This window comes from Aspergillus costaricaensis, assembly GCF_003184835.1.
Source record: "Aspergillus costaricaensis CBS 115574 unplaced genomic scaffold BO79scaffold_65, whole genome shotgun sequence".
Taxonomy (NCBI): domain Eukaryota; kingdom Fungi; phylum Ascomycota; class Eurotiomycetes; order Eurotiales; family Aspergillaceae; genus Aspergillus; species Aspergillus costaricensis.
In genome coordinates, this window is record NW_020291865.1 from 57,029 (window position 1) to 77,165 (window position 20,137).

General features: G+C 39.4%; 3 protein-coding genes across 3 annotated transcripts; 1 reads left to right on the forward strand and 2 right to left on the reverse strand.

The window, feature by feature from the left end:
• Positions 1-7,210, reverse strand: BO79DRAFT_241435 (pectin lyase-like protein; the record flags this gene model as incomplete). The annotated part of the gene is made up of 16 exons (XM_025685119.1): positions 6,444-7,210; positions 6,361-6,394; positions 6,123-6,298; positions 5,966-6,057; positions 5,724-5,895; positions 5,602-5,669; positions 5,389-5,534; positions 5,262-5,287; positions 4,516-4,948; positions 3,371-4,453; positions 2,600-3,319; positions 1,070-1,926; positions 941-1,005; positions 574-766; positions 257-498; positions 1-199 (listed from the first exon to the last, which is right to left on the reverse strand). The coding sequence occupies exons 1-16, from the start codon at positions 7,140-7,142 to the stop codon at positions 1-3; spliced, it is 5,205 nt and encodes a 1,734-aa protein (XP_025533927.1). The 5' UTR covers positions 7,143-7,210.
• Positions 7,211-9,059: 1,849 nt separating this feature from the next.
• On the forward strand, positions 9,060-13,412 carry BO79DRAFT_279221 (uncharacterized protein; the record flags this gene model as incomplete). The annotated part of the gene is made up of 5 exons (XM_025687960.1): positions 9,060-9,324; positions 9,605-12,283; positions 12,367-12,647; positions 12,723-12,821; positions 12,880-13,412. The coding sequence occupies 5 exons, from the start codon at positions 9,060-9,062 to the stop codon at positions 13,270-13,272; spliced, it is 3,717 nt and encodes a 1,238-aa protein (XP_025533928.1). The 3' UTR covers positions 13,273-13,412.
• Positions 13,383-14,631, reverse strand: BO79DRAFT_291474 (uncharacterized protein). The gene is made up of 2 exons (XM_025689002.1): positions 13,884-14,631; positions 13,383-13,836 (listed from the first exon to the last, which is right to left on the reverse strand). Exons 1-2 carry the CDS (start codon positions 14,558-14,560, stop codon positions 13,461-13,463), a joined length of 1,053 nt encoding a protein of 350 aa, XP_025533929.1. The 5' UTR covers positions 14,561-14,631; the 3' UTR covers positions 13,383-13,460.
• Between the last annotated feature and the right edge of the window lie 5,506 nt (positions 14,632-20,137).

Here is a 20,137-nt window from a genome sequence, read left to right on the forward strand (position 1 = left end):
TTAAGCGATCCGCTTCGCCTCGGTCGGATTGCCTTGGTTCTTGTAGTACCGTGCAATATATACCCGAGGCGGGAGACTGACCTCGGCTTCAGGTACGTCCTCGGGGAGAAGCGCTTCAATCCTTTCAAGATAGGCTGAGACGGCTTCATGATTGGGGCCTACCGCAATGGCTTTTTGCACGTAATTCGGCGCTATACAACTGATCAATGTTGACATGTCAGATGGGTCTGCGCCATCGAGGGCCTGACGCCACTACTTGATCGCTCTGGACGAGCCGTCCTGTTGTGTCTTAATTGGCCGCCCAAAGCGGTATCGGAGAAGGCTTAATGTAGCGTGCCCTCCACGCTCTTCAAGCAGCTGAACGGATCGCTCGTAGGCGCCGACAGCAAATGCGAGCTCCCTGGTATGAAGAGCCGCTTGCAAAAACATATCATGGGGGAACCTTCTTGCGGCTATCAAATCAGACAGGCCCTGCAGTTCCGTTGATCTCTCGTCTATCTTTAGCAGAATCGCAATAAGTTCCACTCAGCGCTTACCCTGGGCGTACGACTCTAAACACCGGATAACGCGAACAATATCAGTGAGATCAGTGTCTACCGCCTGTGACCAGTACCTGATAGCCATATCGGCTTGCCCTTCCTTCCAGCTGAGCTCTGCGGTGTTAAACAGCATCTTAGCGAGTCCCACCCGCTCCAGAGCGCTTTGCTTCCATTCGCCGCTTGACACAAGGCGCTCTATGGCAGGCTTCAAAGTCCCGATTCCTTGACTGCCCCCGACTACTTCGGCCAGAAGGGTAGAGGCTTGTCAGTCCGCTCCGTTGAGTGCCAAGGCTTGTCGGGCTCGAGCTTCCGCCAACTCTTTGTGACCATGACTGCTTAAAAGAATGCCTATTTGTGTGTGCCAGAAAGCGTTCTTCAGCCCTTCGAGTACTTTCTCGCACCACCTCTCAACACTTGCAATTCTGCTAATGGATTCGAGCTTTTCTTGTTCGCTAGGATTCTCAAACTTTAGTGGGTGGTTAGCAAAGCTTGATGTGGTCAATCTAACTAAAGCTGAAAAGGCAACTAACCTTATCGAGGAAGCCCGGAAGAAATTCAAAAGCATGTTTTATGAAAGGTACAAAGTGTTGCTCGTGCACCAGATGCCTCGCCATTCGCATCGCAGCTGGCATCAGCAAGGCTCGGCGACCTTCAGTACGAACTGGACCGGTGATCCACCCACGAGCTTCATCGTTGACATTCAAAATTACCGCCTCGTCATTGAGCCACTGAAGGATGATATCCATACTGGTGTCGTTGAGCAATAGTTGACGGACTCTTCGCCGTTCATCGGGTGAGGGGCCGGATAAGCCGTTATTGTTGAGTAGGGTATCGATTGAAGAGTCAACACTGAAGAAACTAACAAGGTAGGGCCCAAACGTGGTCTTGTAGTCAACCTGAACTAGGGATAAGTTGACAGCGGAGAGGTGTTCTACGAGATTGCTTCTCGCGTACGATACAAGATCGCTTTGTTGGTCTACCTCTTCCGCGAGAAGGCGTAGGCAACTGAGCGCCATCTTCGCCTCCTCAGTGTTGGGATCATCCTTGTATATCTGTTCTTTATGCCGAATCTGCTTTTTCTGTTCGAAAAATTGGTCGATTTCTAATTTGTGATACGTCTCCTGTGGGCAGACCGTAGATAGGAAATGTTTAACCATGGCCATCTCGCCGGGGGAGACTGCCTCTGCGCTCTGTAGCTGCTCATCCTCCGCTTCCTCCGCCTTGCTTTGGGAACGGCACTTCATTGGGATGGCGTCACCAACTTCGTCAGCCCGAAATTGAACCTCGCCCTTTGTGATCTTCAACAGTGTATATTTGTACTTGATCTTATCTGGTAGCGTTAGGAGGGACAATTCCCCAACCTTCGCATATAAAGCTGCCGTCATCGCTTTCATTGTCAGAGGCTCCCTGTAGCGTTGAATCCAAAGAATAATCTCGTTGATCTCTAAGATTTCTGTTTCGGAGCGGTGTTTATTGAGTACTTCGATTTCGTTTCTAACTTGCGTCGTGCGTCCCTTGCGTGCATTCGTCAGGGCATGCTCGATCTCGGATTTGTATTCCCGCTTGCTGATATCATCAAGAGCAAGATTGATCTTCAAGTAATCACCCTGGGTTGCCTGATAGAGCTCGTCGCAGATTTGGTACCCTGGCAAGAAGAAAAACAACCCGTGACTGAATATGTACAAGTGAAATGTGTATGAGAAGCGTGAATCTTGTATTTAGGGAGAACCTAAGGTACGTTTCGTTATTGAGTTGCTACACAAATGTCTATTCATGTCTGTGCCAACAGCAAACCCTGGAATACACACAGAGCAGCGAGAAACCTAGTATACGCCTGCGCCGATGAGTCTAGGTAGCCTCTTTCCACGATTAGGTTGCCACAGTATAATTCCAACCGCGCATAGGACCAGTGCAGTACGCATTTCCTGGGATGAGACGTCCCGTACAGTTTGCAGACTGCAGGGAAGGATTAGCCTGCAAGAACAAATTGCTTGTGATCTTGTCTTGGACACAAATCTGTGTACAAGAATCCCCAGTAGTGGCTGTATGCCATTTTCCACAATGCTTGGTGGTTCCGGCTGCAACAGTGGCATTATCTGGAGGGAGAACCACCCATGAGCCATAGCCTGAGCTTTCCGTGCCCCAAGGGTTGTAGGACGTAGACACTGGATCTGTCGCGTTGAAAAGCCCCGACTGAGGGGTTAGACATAAGACTTTTCCATAGGCCCAAGAAGTACTTTGAAGATTGGAACAGTATGTATCAATCCAGGGATTGACTTGGCGAAGAGGAATGATTCTCTTCGTGCTATTGTCGAACATGATTGCTGCGTTGGCCTCTTCAATACTACGACATGTGTCGTTCGATTTGAGGACATATGTGTGATCGCATGATAGGGGTAGACACAATTCTTGCCCAACAACGACCTGATTGCAATCGCGTATCTGATCCTGATTACCCATGTACAAGGCTGCAGACGCGACAGAGTAGTCCAGGGCAATAGATGTGCAAGTATCGCCATCCTTGGTTGTATATGAGCTGTCATCTGGGCAAAACGGTTCGTCTTCCGGTTGAGTGACAGAAAGATCATCAGGAATTGTAGTGTTAGAAGTGACACCACAGTTCTTTATAACAGTTTCAAGATTGTACTTGTATCGCTGGTTGTAATAGGAATAGGGGCTTGATTGCATCATTTGAAGCTTAGTTTTGTAGCAATAGGAGCACATCTCATCCTTGGGCATGAGGTCCACGCTTGCAACACGCATGAACTGGCCTATAACTTCTTCAAGAGGTCAGCGGCACCCAACAATAAATCCAGTAATGTCAATCTTACCATTGCAGTATTTGCCTGTCGTCGGATCCTTGTAACAAGTCTCATTCCATCCCTCCCACATGTTTCCACCCAGAATTGTGGCTGGGTGATCAAGAAGAACGGCACCATTACAATTTGCCTCCGCGTTGGTAAACCATCTCGCTAGTGAATCGCCGCAACTTTGATCACAAACCAAGTCGGTCAAAGTATCGTTACCCAATGTGCCATGGTATTGAGGCTCTCCAAATTGGAATACCTGGAGATCACACTTGATAGTAGCGGTGAGAGCAGTGATACAGGCATCCGAAAAGGTTGAAGGCAGCATGTTAGTGTCATAGATCGTGAAACCTTCGAAAACCCGCTGCCCGGTTTTGTCAGTCGATCCTTTCAGCCAAGCAAGAATCGACGACATAAACCCATTTTTATTATCATTGGCGAGTGTGGGCTTCTCGTTTACAGGACTGATCATTTCGACAATAGCCTTGGTAACCAAGTTATAGATCCAGAGATCTTGGCTTTCTTCAATCTCAAAGGCTCGATCTTGACAGTCCTCAGTAGCAAGACAGTCCTGTGAGTATCTAGAGAACCAGCTATACAAACCTGCGCCAAGTATATAGACACTGGTGGAGTCCACGATTCGGACGGCCCACGAGACCGCACACGTAGCTGGTGAAGAGATTGTGCAGTTGTCAAAGTGAGGATCATTTGGAAATCCACCAGTCACAATGGGCAATGGCGCTCCAGGATGGGACTGGAAATAAGGTGACTCGGTTTGAATCATACCAGCAATCACATTTTTGGAATTAGAAAACTGGTATTGGTATAGAACGTTGTGTTCAGAAGCAGTCCCATAAAGCCAGGTAGGACCTTGACTTTCAATAAGAATGCCGCGACCAGAGAAGATGTCAATCTGAGCCTCATCCGCAGCATCCAAGTCGTGATCGGCAACCCAAGCCCAGGAATTCTCGATATAAGCGGAGGCTTTAGAAGTGACATGAAGGAGGGCAGATGCACCAATACAGTCGGTGTTGATACCGCCGCCCTTCGGACATTTGTCACCCTGTAGCTCTGAACCTACAGCTCCACCAACCCTGAAATGGGAATCTAAGTAAATATTGTCAGCACTCCAGTTGGAAAAAAATTTGTATCACTGGATTTGTTCATACCCCAAAGACCAGCTGAGCCGCGTGTAATCTCATGAACGTTCCATTGAACCAAGATGGCACCTGCGGTAGCTCCAGACACAGTAAACATCATGTCCTGAATCTCAACTACTCCCGACTCATCTACCTCACCGACCTGAACGACCGGTCGGGCATGTAACTGATCTTGGAAATTCTTGCCCTTCCCCATAATCTGTGGCCAAGCCTGTCCGATGATTCGAGACCCAACAGGGATTTTGACGGTATTAGTAACAATATAGACACCATATGGAACGTAAACAATAGATGACATATTTGCAGCTGCAGCGAAAATACTGTTTAATGCTGTGGTGTCATCAGTCACACCGTCGCCTTTAGCACCGGCGGTCTTGAGGTTGATAATTTGACTCTGTCCGATATTGATGTATGTGGGACGACGACGAGTATAAAAGTTGGGCTTGACATATGCCAGCTCAGTTGATAGAAGAGAATCAGTACGATTCATAGGGGAGATGTTAGCTCCATTGATGAAAGAACTTTCCCCATTTGCGTTGGTAACTCGGCCAAAGCCCCAGTTGTCAACTGGAACTTCGTTGCCACCCGCGAGGAGAACCTTTGACAAGACACTATCAGTGACGGAATTTTGCACATTAAAGAATCCAACGTTTTGCAAAAGAAGAGATGTTGAATTCTCAGCCAATAAAGAGGTGACAATGCCCGTTGGTGTGTTGGCTATGATAGCGTCCACGAGAATGAATGAACCGAGAGACTGTCCGGTGCTCGCAGCTCCGCCCGCCTGGTGATATTTCGTTAGCTTATGGTTGGAGTATATCTAGTGTACGAGATAGGATGTGATAGAGTTTAATGTGCTTTAGGGAGGAGAGAGAGAGCTTACACCTCCAGTCAAAAGTATTCCGGTTCCACAGGACTCGATGACCACATCTTGCATTGTCCAAGCCCAATCCCAGTGAACTTGGAGAGCCGTCTTGCAATTCACAAACACTAAATGACTTGTAGTGAATTGCTGATTACCAAAATATGCTCTAAAGATATAGTCAGCTTTGTGATTAATAAACTAGTGGTGGTAGATCATTCGTGTGCTCTACATACCCAAAGTTACCTCCAACGAATGTAAGGTCAGCTAAAAATCCACCACTGCCATTCTCCATGTAGATACCCTATCATCAAAGTCAGCCAACGAAGAATTCAAGAAGTAGATTCTCTGTTCATACCTGTTGGGTATTTCCTTCGACATTTTGCAGCATATAGAATTCAATGTTCTCAAGAGAGGTACCCTGTGCGACTTGCCAGTGAATGGCGCAGACGTACGCTGATTGGTCAGTGCGCGTGATATCCATTTTGAAATTCCTGATACTTCGTAAGAAGTTATTAGTGTTGAGATACCTGTACAAATATTAGCAAATCAGCACCCATTATGCATACTCATGCAAATGCTGAGTGACAATACTAGTACCATTCTTCCGAATCACCAACATAGACATCGGAGGTAATCACACCAAGGCCAACGAAACTCGAAGCAGCCAAAATTGTAGGGAGATTGGTAGGCTAAGTTAGAGAAAAGAAGACAAGTTAGTCTCTACCAAAGGCTGGTCAAGAGAATGGATACATACATCTCCTAACAACTGTGTGTTGTAATACTGAATTACAGGACTGCTGACAAGATAAGTACCAGAAGGAAACCAGACGACAGCTGGGTATCTGGTACTAGATTTGCAATCGGCACCGCATCGGTTACCGTCAGAGATTGCTCGATTAATAGCAGCAGTATCATCAGTAACACCATCTCCTGAATGAATGGTTAAACCGATCATCCCATAATAAAATTTCGGCCTGGATTATATTACGTACCTTTAGCTCCATAGTCCATCACATTTCTCCAGACCTGTTCGTATTGTTAGAGAAGTCAATTCCTGGTATGGAATGTATGGTACCTTGTAGCCGAATGCTGCATAGGGGCTAGCACCATTCTTCTCTACACTTGCCATCCAATACGATGAAGTGTCTCTTTTACTGACGCCTTCTTCAATTGGTTCTTGAAGACCGTCTGGCTGTCCGAAGGAAGTGTATTGATCCAATCCGTTCGAGCGAGATAGCTTCTGGACCATTGCGTTCGTGTCATTTGTGCCTGCACTCCATTTCGCGCGAATTTTTGATGCAATAGAGGCATAGTCAATGTCCCAAGGGGTTGGCTTCTCAGATTCTGCAACCTCCTTTGCAGCCTTGACTATTGCGGGTGATAAGGTGTAGCCGTATTTTGGGTTCGACTCCAGTGAGCTTGAATCATTGATAGATGAGCGTCTATTCAGCTGAGCCAGTGATACATTCTTCGTAGAGTCTGAGTAGTCTGAAAGCGGGACATCGGTCAATCCTTTGTCCTGGGAAGTATTATCTTGGAATTCCCATTTGTTGAATTGAGAATTCTCCACACGAAGCTTGTTGGCAATTCTCAAAGCTTTCAGAGCTTCTTCAACAATATGTTTGGGAGAGCCGTCAGACTCGGCACTCTCGGTCCCATTATGTCGTCGGTAAAGATGGTGGTGGGTGTGATGTCCATGCTGAGAAGCTGATATGCCAGGCAACCACCCGAACAAGAAAAAGAGACACAAGACCCCGACAAGTGGTCGAAGCATCTCGGCGGCAGCTCTTCAGTTTGTCCAACACGGGGAAAACTGTGTCGATGGTCACTGGAAAGTCTGCGTTGGGATTGCCTGGCTCTATGTGTAACTTATCGAAGAAACACAACCGAATAGCCTTTCGTTCGCACTAATCATAGGTGGCTAATGCGACCCTGCACAACACCTCTAAGACATCCCAAGGACGCTAGTTTGTTTTCATGCACTCCGAGTAAGTCAAGTATATTCTCCACAGCTCATTCCTTATGTCGGTCAGGTCCCGGCCTTGTGGGTTGTCTAGGCGAGGTGCAATTTCCTTCGACGAGGCCGCAGAAGGTGCCCTGAAGGTAGCATTAGTTGTCATGATATCTCCACATAAGTCAATTAGTATCATACTAGTAGACTTCGTGCGGTGGTCTCGGTTCTATCATCAATACCAAGCCGCTAAAATAGTGAACTGCCAAGCCTACTCCGTTCTCAGGGCCAAGGTTCAAAAATATGTGGCTTGACTAGAGCTTCGTGACTAGGCCTTGACAAGTCACGCCGATTTGGCCCCGTCTTGGCATTACCATGCCGAACACTTTCCTATATAGGTAATTATCTAGTCTAAATAGGTATGGTCGCAGCACCACAGCACCGGAACCAGTAATTGGCCGGTGCTGCGGGACTTGTCAAAGCCTATTCGTGACTAGAGGAGCGAGTTACCACGGAACTCGCCTACCCCTGAAATGAGCCACGCTTTTTTGTTCCTTGGGGATTCAGGTATTGAAATCTTACCATTTGGAAACAGAGAAGAAAAACAAAGCAAACCTCCAGGGCCCCCGAGGTCCAATTGAAAGACCACCCACGTCACATTGGTAAGCGTATGAGTATGCCTGTGTTCTCTGGTTGAGGGCATTTCTGGTTGAATATTAGGGATTCTGACCATGGAATGCACCTTGGCAGTATTTCCAAAGTCACCGTCGGTGCTAGTAGTAAACTGACGCGTGCTCGAATGAGTCCTCTTACAGGTGGAACGCGAAAGGAACAATAACAATACTGACAAACTAGTCTCACATACGGATGCTTGAAAGTTACTACGTAGCGGCTTTATTGAATTACGCCAAGCTTTCCGTGTCCCCCGAGTTCCGGTAAAACACACGCCAAGACAAATGGGTTCGGACCCTGAAAACCCTTAGATTTAGATGCGGGTGAGGCAGATCCTGGGAGGAAAAAGCAAAGACCATCACTATAAGCAATGAATACGATTAAATTTTTGAGAATCGTGAACTTAGTTGTCACAAGCAATAATTTCCCTCAAGAGAAACTTGGAGGAATGTTGTGATTATCACTGAGATTGTATCTAGAACTACGAATATCAGGCAGGTACTCATTTTGGCGCCAAGGAGAAGAAATGCCGGTCAGGGGCTTCAACTAGACAAACTTACTAGCTCTTTGTTTGGGTCAAGCGAGCGGACGAGTATGAGTCGGTCTGAAATCTCTGCACATTTTCATTTGGCCCATTAACGACGCTAATAAGATTGCTATGTTACATCGACTAATGTTTTTGATCGCATTCAACTTCTTCTAGAGCTAACTTGGCAGTAGTGGGACCATGCATAGCAATTTCCGCCACAGATGGCAAGGTACTCCGTACAGCGCTGCCACTTTTGAAGCCAACTGCGTGATTTCTACGCTAACTAACTACTCGCACGTTTCTGCTCAATCCCGAAAAAGCATCGAAGCTAAGATGAAAATAACGACAATGTCTTAATACACAGTGGTTCGCTTAAGCTAGTCTTTCTTAGAGCTTACAAATGGTACTAGTAGTTCTGGAAAGATAACTCAGGGATGCCTTTCGTCGTTTACCATTAGTATAGTCCCATCATATCTTGGAAGCTCATCAAGAGTTGGTTTTAGGAGCCATTTGGTGCTTCTATTTCTGTTATGGGAACCATGGGCTTCCTTTCACGCCCCCGGCTGGTGTATCTTTTATTTTTCCTGTGCTTCCTCATTGCTCAGACCGCAGGACAGAACTGTAGCAAAGAGAACCCCTGTGCAACTGGATGCTGTTCGAAGCATGGTTACTGCGGCACTGGTGATGAGTTCTGTGGCGCAGACTGTGTTGATACCTGCGACTACAAGCTGGGTTGTGATGCCAACAACCCATGTGCACAAGGCTGTTGTAACAAATTTGGATTCTGTGGACTTGGACCAGAGTGTAAGTACTCAATGAGAAGTTTTTGGATCGCTACACACTTGGTTTTCAATATCTAACAAAAGCCCTTTCTTAGTCTGCGGAGATGACTGTGTTGCTAGCTGTGAAAGAAAAGCAGAATGTGACCCGGGCTTTGGGTTAGATTGGTCTGAAAAATCATCTTGTCCTCTGAACGTATGCTGCTCAAAGTTTGGCTTCTGTGGAACAACGTCAGAATTCTGTGGGAAGAAAACAGTGAAACAGCCCTCTTGCAATAATTCAACGCACACATTAGAGCGTGTAGTTGGATACTATGAGACTTGGAGCACTCGGCGTCGATGCAAACAGTTCTGGCCGGAGCAAATTCCTTTGGGAGTTTATACCCATATCAATGTGGCCTTTGCAGTCATTGACCCAGATACATTCGAGGTTCGACCTTCTTTGACTGCAGATATTGAGCTATTCAAGCGAGTCGCCCGTCTCAAACAAGAAGATCCTGATCTCAAAGTGTATATCGCTATTGGAGGTTGGAGCTATAATGACCCTGGCCCAACTGCAACGACATTTTCCGACCTGGCCGCATCGACATCTAATCAGAACAAGTTCTTTAATTCTCTCACAAAGTTCATGTCCACATATGACTTGGATGGCGTAGACATCGACTGGGAATATCCAGCAGCGGATGATCGAAGTGGTCGTCCAGAAGATTTTGACAACTTCCCCAAGTTTTTGAAGAATCTCAAAGCGGCACTCAAAAGAACTGGCGGTCGAAATGGTCTTAGTATAACTCTGCCTGCCTCTTTCTGGTACTTGCAACACTTTGACATCGGCAATATGAAGAAAAGTGTGGACTTCTTCAATATCATGACCTACGATCTTCATGGAACTTGGGACAAAGGAAACAAATGGACTGGTGAATTCCTCGACGCGCATACCAATCTCACTGAGATTAAAGCTTCTCTGGATCTACTATGGCGAAACAATATTCCACCGGATCAGGTAGTTCTTGGAATAGCATTTTACGGCAGAGCATATACGGTTGCAGACCCATCATGTACTAAACCTGGCTGCCTTTTTGCGTCCGGGGCGGAGGCTGGAGACTGCAGTCATGAGGTTGGGATTCTGATGAACTCCGAGATTGACGAGATTATCGCGGGAAAACGCCCCAGAATCACATATGACAAAGATGCTGCAGTGAAGATGATCACATGGGATGATAATCAATGGGTATCCTATGATGATATCGACACCTTCAAGCTCAAAGCCGACTTTGCCCGAGGGAAATGCTTAGGTGGCCTTATGGTATGGGCAGTAAGCCATGACCATACCAATGGGACTTACTCCCTTGCCCTGGGAGAAGCAGCCCAACGCAAGTTTAAAGCTCTGCCCGACACAATCAAAACAGACGACACAATCAAAATCAAACATGATCAGTGCAAATGGACAAACTGTGGAGACCTCTGCCCAGATGGATGGGTTCTGCTCCGCCGTCATGACGATGATAGACATCATGATGGTGAGTGGATGCTTGATGATGGAGGCTGTATCTTCAAAAATCAGGACCATCGCCTGTGCTGTCCTCCTGATCAAGATGCTCCGACTTGCGGCTGGTACACTTTCAACAACGGTGACTGTGAAGGCAAGTGTCCAGATGGTAGTTTTGAAATTGGCGGAACCGACCGTGGATGTTCAACTGCATTTGGTAATTACCAAGCTGCCTGCTGTACGAGTGGTCAAAAGAGTACTGCGCTCTATGAGAAATGCGAATGGGGTGCTTCATTCGAATGCGATTCATGGAAATGCCCAGCAGAAAAGACCGATGTTCTCCTTAAGTCATGCAATGGCAATGGAGGATCGGCTTGCGGTGGCGACTGGAGAACCCACCTGAATGAGGAGCGCAAATATTGCTGTGACAGCTCTGATGAAAACATGACTTTCGACGACTGCGAGTGGCTTGACGACTATAGCGAAACAGGATACCAAGTCATTCCTGCCGATGGTGGTAGTGGAAGTGGTGGGAGTGGCTACTGCTTCTCAAGTTGTCCCAAGGACAAAGTACGGGTAGCTATGGAGCACTACAATACTTGTAACAAAAAGACTGGCTCCCGTGCAAAGTGCTGTTCTCCCAACTACACCACGACCCAAAAAAAGGTAGACCCTATGGTGGAGCTTTGGACGGCTGATCTTAAAGACTGGTTGGAAAATCCTACATGCTCTACCGGCTATGGGTACGGCTACGATGATACCTTTGGTGTGGGCTACGATAAAAGAGGCTTCACAGACATGTTGCCTATAGAATATGCACCTCGGTATGCCGGCACCTCGGGAACATCTTTGGAGAAACGTCAAGATCAACAATCATTCTTCACAAGCAATTCAATTTTAATTGTTGCGACTGATGTCATCTACACCTATCGCATGACGAGCAGGACAAACAAAGCCGTCAAGGAAATCAAGGTGTGGAACGACGTAATTGCCGCTCGGTTCACTTATCTAGCGACTTCCACCCTTATACCATTCTTGAGAGATGTTACAGGTGAACTGTTTTCTGTAGTTGCAGAGGATCTTGCAGGTCGCATCATTTGCAACCTAGAGTACTGGAACCAGATGATCAAGGATTGTACAGCTCCCAGTACTTTAGATGAAGTCTGCGCTATCAGCGATCTTGACGGTTTTGATGATGAATACTCGATTGACCCCGATACCTACGGAACGAATGGTGCATCAACCAAACGAGCTCTTCACAGTCTGGACAAACGTGATGGAGCTCCCAGGGATTTCACCGTTGATTGCGGTACTGACCCAATTACTGGACAGCAGCGAATCATGATTATTACATCAGTGGCCTATCCGAATGGTGGCAATGGTGACAACCTTGCAAATGCCAATGGACTAACAGTGCGATTTGCGGTCGCAAATCAACATGTATGCACTGATACCTCTATTGATCCTAACGCGCCCAACAATCTTTGGACGTGGGTCAGTAAGTACTCCCAAATCATGATGCATTGTATTATTCCCATGGGGCGATATGGTACATGTATTAACCCTTCTACTTCTTCATAGCTGAGCATATTTTCGAGCTTCAATTGATTCCTCGCTCAATTGAATTTATGGTTACTGGAACTTTACCTGCTGTGCAGGGCTTGCCAGACTTCAGCACTGGGAGCAAACGTATGCCCTGGGACATTGCACAACTATTGAATCAGGATTATTCGACATGGGCTAGCGGCCATACCACAGCAACTGGAACTCCAATTATTCGGATATTTGACAGTCTCGGCTCAAAGATTAACCCCGCTCGATTAGTTAATACTGAAACTCACTTGAACTCGATGAAAGGAAGGGTATGTTACTATGATAAGCCTTCTCTTTGTAATTTTGATGCAGAAAAGAGAAATTCGCTAAATGGTTGATTATAGCTGTTTGCAGGGAAGCAGCCGATTGGGGATGATACTTGGAGGAATCTAAACGTGGCAGATGAGAGAGCTGGACGGGCTGGGATCAATGAAATGCGAATGGTACGCGAAGTCTCCTTCAATTATTTGGTAATGTGCTAACTTCATTCGTTAAATTCAGGTTATATCTGTGTTCGAGTACTTGAACCAGCAGCTTGTGAACCGTCACCTTGTTGATACATATGGCGCGGCTAATAACGAATTGCGTGTGTTCCAAAAAGCAGTCAACAGTGTGTTCGGGCAAAGAGACTTCAGTGCGCCTAATCTGTTCAGAACTTTCATGATAAATTTCATGTCACGAATGGCTCAGTGGGCCTCCAATTGGCTTAATTCGCGTATTGATGAGCTACTTGTCACATGGCAAGCGGTGGAAAATGCAGCTACCCCGGGATCGCACGCATATCAGGTCGCAACAAACTACACGGGTGATCTGAGGCAGCTCAGAGAGTTGGTTCGATCAAGAGTGATTTTTGACGAATCAATCTTCGTTTATATGCTGACATCAGGTAGCTAGTTGCTTCAAGTTGGCTTTTAGCTGACAAAGAGGAGGAAATTGGAGTATTTTGCAATGATATGACCAGAAAAGATGGGCGGAAGGAAGAATACATTTTGTACGGATGATCACACATTTTCAATATTTATATGATGCTCACTATCTAGTACTATGTACATAACAAGCATCAAGGACACACATGCATCAAATCAATTGTATGGCCATTTGGATTTCTCAAGTCGGGTAAAGGCCCAGGAAATTGGCTCCCGAAAACAGCTTGGGTACAACTTGTTAGCATTGACGTAATGGAAATCCTGCCAAATTTCTTTGAGCGAGAAACCATCTGACATGAATTCGTAAAAACGGTAAAAGATCTGGGTGATGCTGATTTTGAGGCGGCCATCATAGCCATCCTCATCTGGCCCCGACAGAGGCCAGTCCGGATCAATTGCCCATATCCATCCATAGTACATATCTGGGCCATATGTGCCACAAGCTGAACGAGCCTCGTCTGTCAACAAGAAGAACACATTTTTGAGAACACCGGGCTTTAAGTCACCCCTCTCGCGGCGATCACGAAAGTCTCTGGCTGGTTGTTAGCAATGTCTTTAATAATATGTAGGAAAACTCACTGCTGTAAATGGCTGATGTTACTCTCATCGGCCTCAAATGGGACAAATTGAGCGAATTTGTGATCGTGTATCTCTTCATATCCCTTGAAACCGAATGACATCTCAAGGACCTCGGCAAATAGCGCCCTAAACTCATCCAGTCTGGCCATTCCTTTCTGATGGTAAAAGACATAGCCCCAGCTCTTATCATCTTCTCGAACGACGATCCTTCGGACCCAGTCTTGCAGATCTGGGAATGGTTCTTGTTTTCGCTTTTCATGCCTTGCCTCCAAGTCATCATACTGTTTCTGAGGAAATACCTCATTCACAGCTTGAACGGCCTGAAGCTCCATTGGTGAAAGAGCTGCTTCTTGTGCCTGTTTCAGTTTATCATAAAGATCAGGACGCATCTGCGGCCACGCGAATCGATCACCCTTGTCAAGGGTTGGTGTAATGCGGAAATGATCGCGAATCAGACGACATTCCGCGTATGTGAGGGATTGACGGTCCGTAGCTGCCTTTTGAAGCAAGTTTTCAACTGACATACCCAAGTATTTGGTTGAGTTGGCCTGCATCTCTTCTAAAGGCGGCCATTGCATCAGCTGGTGTTTTTCATCAGGTGAAATTTCCCCTGGATGCTGGATTGCTTTGTCCCAGAGAGGCTCTAATTGAGCAAACTCTTCTAGTGTTTTGGCCATGATGGGCAGAAAGGGATAGCTTTGCCAACGTCTCCAGAATTGTTGTTCACGTCCACGGCTGGATTTCCGAGGTTGATCCTATGAAACCAAAGCGTGGAATATATGCGGATGCGACCGGTCTTTATACCCATGCATGGTTTTCAAGCTACTGGCCCTAGTACAACCTTGGAATACGCGACAAACGCAGGTCTCACAGGGTCCACGGGCGTTTTTGCGGAAACGCCAAGGTTTCCGAAAAATACACAGGATGGTAATTTACATGAATCTTTACACAACCCGCACGTGACGTATTATATCCGCAGTTCACACTGCGACATACTATCTGCAGTTTATCTCAGATGTTCAACCTTGGAAGTTTGGAATAATCAATGATTCTTCCGTCAGTAGCAGTCGAAAATAATTTGGGGCCGTCTCCTTTATATCATCGTTGCTACCGTTTAGAGAACCGTGGGTAGAAGCTAGACATAATTGGCTAAATAAGGCCGTCCTTCTTTGGAAAATTTCTGTTGGAAGGCTGTATGTATCTGTCTAAGCCCTGGTAGTTAAATTAAGGCTTCTTGGCTATATGACCAGTCCTTGAATATGAACTTAGCTCTGTAGTGAGGACCTGATAATTTGTTTAAGTGTATCAGCGCTGTCTTTTTTCATGGGTATATATAGGGTTCCAGGAGGCCTTGAGCTCCCAGTCACTCTTTTGACGGCTTTAGCTCTTGAATTCCTGTCAAGTGGATTGGCTATTTGATGAAGGTGGAAGGAATGATGCTGGCCTTAAGTGGGATACACAGGAGGCAGGTTCGAAAGAAGACTGGAACCAGCTCCTGGAGGTGAGTCACCCATCGAAACCGAACCTGCATTATTTTCCCCTATCTTAGCTGTCTACAGCACTCATCCAAGCCGCTGAGGCCACGTCACTGTAGTCTCAAGATCCAGCTAAGACAGTCTACAGTGGTATGTCAAAATTTTGCGTTATCCTATATTCCTATATTAACTACTCTTGCTTCTGCCTTCCTAACTGAATTAGAATATGTTGAGGAGCGCTCTACGGAAGCAACGAAACAAACAAACAAGTGAACGAACGGAAGCAAAAGAGTGAGTTGAATTGAGCTATCTAGGAGAGAGCAAAACAAAGTAATGTAAAGAGGTGCTTTGTGGGCAGTCTGAGCATAGCATATATAACTAGTCTATATAAATATCTTAACACAGCCTTCTAGATAAAGGAGCATACAAAGAGATATTAAATAAAATTATAGATATTTTTTAAATAAGTAATCTTTTGTATATTAAATATTATTTTCTATATATTATAAAAAAATAGTTAATAAAATTATTTTTAGTAAAGTCTGGAAGTCACAGAACTTTTTCTAATTTAATAATTTAGTAAGGCTGTCTACAGGATTACTAGTATTTATAATATATTAAATTAATATAATATTTATTTTAATTAGATCTGTTATAAATAAATAATAATTATCTAGCTATCTAGTAAATTATATATATATATTATAATTAAAGATTTATAGTAAATTAGCAGCATTACTGAACAGGAGTATTTTATTATTATTTAATATTTTAAAATTAAATATCTATACTAATTTCTTGATATATAAAATATCTTTAATAATAGTATTATATATATAGTATTTTATAATAATAGAAAAGAATATAATAATATTTTATTTATTAAATAACCAGATAATAAGACCATCTGTATAAAATATAATTTATTTTTTTATTAATTTACTATTCTTATAATTAGTATAAGCAGTATTTATATAAATTTTAATTTTTTTAATATAATTAACTACTAGAATAATTTTATAAAAAATAATATTATATAAATATTTATACATGCCTTTTAATACTTTTATATTTATTATAATAAAAGCGTGTATATACCTTTATAAGTAAAATATAGTAAAATATAGATTAGGTCTTATTTTAATAATTAACTAGTTTAATTTATTTATAAGATTTTAATATTTATTAATATTAATTTTTTTAATTAATATCTCAGTGTAATCTATCTTTATATAAATAAATATTATAAAAATAATAATATTTAAGCAGGATTATATTCTAGTAATAATAAAATATTTTTTTATATAAATAAATTATCCAAGCAAGATACTGTCTGTTTTATAATTATAAAAAATATTATAATTAAGCAGGATCTTTAATTTATCTAATTCTTTAAATCTAAATATTTTATTTAAATAATATTTTATTAAGATTAGATTTATCTGCTCAAGACTAGTAATAATAAAATTATTTATATAAATAATAAGCTATATATTATTATTTCTATATATATATAAATTCTCTAGCAGGAATTTAAAACTGACTTTCTATAATTTTTTATTAAAAATATAGTATTAAAGATATACTACCTGCTATAGTCTATAAAATATTATTTTAAATAAATATATATATTTAAAAAGACTCTCATAGAATCTAATTAATTATCTTATATAAATTTACTTATCTTTTATTTATATATATAAATAAATAAAGATAATATTATATTACTTCTAGTGGAAGTCTTTCAGTACTATACTAGTTATAAATATTTTAAAAATAATCTTACTTACTGTGACGGCGAGTGACGTCTCAGGGTCATGTGACTTCTGTTTTATTTGTTTTATTTGCCTGTTTTATATGATTTATTTATCTTTATATAATTATATATTCTTCCTGAGCTTCTTTCTTTCTTTTCTTATACTAAAAATTCTTATTAAATAATATTAAATTTGACTATTTAATTAGTTTTTATATAATTTCTAATATTACTCTATCTTTTATTTCTTAAATTAATATTATATATTGCTAGCTATCTAACTTGGCAGTCAGTATTATTTCTTATATATATTTAATAATATTAAATATAGTTAAGACAGAATAACTTAATTAAAACTTAAACTAGAATAATCAGCAAAAATACTTATAATAATTAGAGAAAATTATACTGAATTAATACCAAGTATTATAAATTTTTAATAATATCTGATAATCCTGCTGGGAGGAGAATCTGATAATAAAAAAAATATTATTTATAATTAATTTTATAAATTGTATATAAAGAATTCTAATAAAATCTTTAATATAATTCTCTGTATTATAAAAAAAATAAAAATAAAAATATATAAAATTATTTACTAGCAGAATAAACTTAATAATAATTATAATAAAATAATATATAAATATAATTTATATATTATCTAGCTTTTTTAATTTAATAATTAAAATAATCAAGCAGCTGAGGCTCCTGAATCTAAAAAATTAATAAAAATCTTTAATTTATTTTTATTTAATAATAATAAGATTATTAATTTTAAAAATTAGCTTCTTATAATACAGTAGAAGCTGAAAATTAATACAGACTATTTAAATATAATTACTGTTTAATAAGTTTATATAACTAGTTATTATAAAAATAATATAAGAAAGTATCTAGTTTCCTGACTTTATTCTAATACTTTAAATTTTTATATAAATATAATTAATATACTTAAACATCTGAAAATTATTTATATTAATTTAAATAAATCTTATAATATATACTGATAATATCAGAAGCTTAAAATAATAATTAATAATAAATTTTATAATTTTATATTTATATTCTGCTACTTTACCATAAAAATAAATATTACTAAAATTTATTAAAAAAAAAATCTTTATTAATATTTTTTATTTAAGTTATAAAAGCTGACAATATTCCACTTTAATAATAATAATATAATATTTAAATAATATATTAAAGAGTGTGCCCGATCATCAGACTTAATTAATAATATAATAAAATATTATAATAAGATAAATATTTTAAATTATTAATTATTTATATTAATTACTACTATTACTATAATTATAATTTTTTCTATTTTAATTAAGATTTCTTATAATACCAGCTGTGCTACCAGTATAAAGCTGAAGAAATATACTTATATAATAATTAAAGAATATTACTTTATCTGCCAGAAATAAAAATATTTAGTCTAAAATTATCTAAAGAAAGAAACAAGTTAAATCAAGCTGTTAGAGATAATAGAAAATAATAATTTAATAAAAAATAATATTTAGAAAAAATCTTTTTTTTAAATAAAATAAATATTAATATTAGTTTATTAAATTTACAAGATTTATTAGGCTAAGAGAATAAAAGCTTTATTATTAAAATTTTAATATTAAATAATAAATTAATAATATTTATATATACCCTTACTAATACTGAAGCTAATATTTATATTTATATAAATATTATTTTTATTATTCAGATAATCTGCTAATTCTGAATTAATATTATTTTTTTTAAAATTAATTATATTATTACAGACTTTAATAATAAGATTATAATATTTTTAATTTATATTATCTAACTTATACTTACAGTCAATAAATGCCAGTTCTATAATATATTATTTCTAATATTTAAATTAGACTGCCATGATATTATCCTAGAATAAATATAATTTATAAAATAAAAAATCTTGTTAAATTATTAATAAAATAAATTAATATAATTTAATTATCTTTTCTTACAAGATAAAATCAAGGCTGGATTACTATAATAAATTTTCTAGAATATTTTATTATAATATTTAATTAATTAAAATTATTAGTAAGATATTATCTGACAAGACTATAACTTCTAGAAAATAATTAATATTTTATTATAGATATTCTTCTTTAAAATAAAATCTGAAATATCCTGAACCTATTAAAATATTCTATAGAAAATCTTAATTAAGATATATCAGAATCTGATAAATTAGAATTTTTAATATTAAATTTTTAAAGCCTCCCAGAGCCCCCAGAGAAAAAATATTTTTAAAAAAATTAAAATAATTCTTATCAGAGCTACTGCCTTTTATAAATATTTTTAAAATCTTAAATTAAAAATATTTATTATATTTCTGAGTATAATTAAGAAGATTATTATAGAGAAAACAGATTTTAATAATAAAATATTTAAATTAACTAAGAAAAAAAAGATAAAATAAACTTTTTTTAAATATTATTATAATTTAATAGATATCTTTTTTAAAAAAGAATTAGATATTTTACCTGTCTCCTGACTCTATAATTATTATATTTAATTAAAAAGAAATAATCTGTTAGAAATAGTCTTTTTTTATAAAATAATTTTAGAAAAACTCAAAGCTGCCTGTAATTATATTATTAAAAATCTAAAAAAAAAATTTATTATATTTAATATAATTTTATTTATTTTTTCTATTCTAATAGTAAAGAAACCCAGAGAAGAATTATATTTATATATTAATTATTAGAAATTTAATATTTTAATCTATAAGAATCCCTATTTTATTTTCTTAATTAATAAGATAATGGACTGTCTCCTGAATATAAAAATATTTATAAAATTTAATATTTATTAAAACTTCCACTGTATTTATATAAATTTTAAATTTAAAAACTTAATTACTTTCTAAACCTGTTATAAAATCTTTAAATATTAAATATTATTATTCAAATTTATAAATAAATTAATAGTCTTCTAGTATCTTATTAATAAGATTCTTATAGACTTCCTGGATAAATTTATTATAGTATATATAA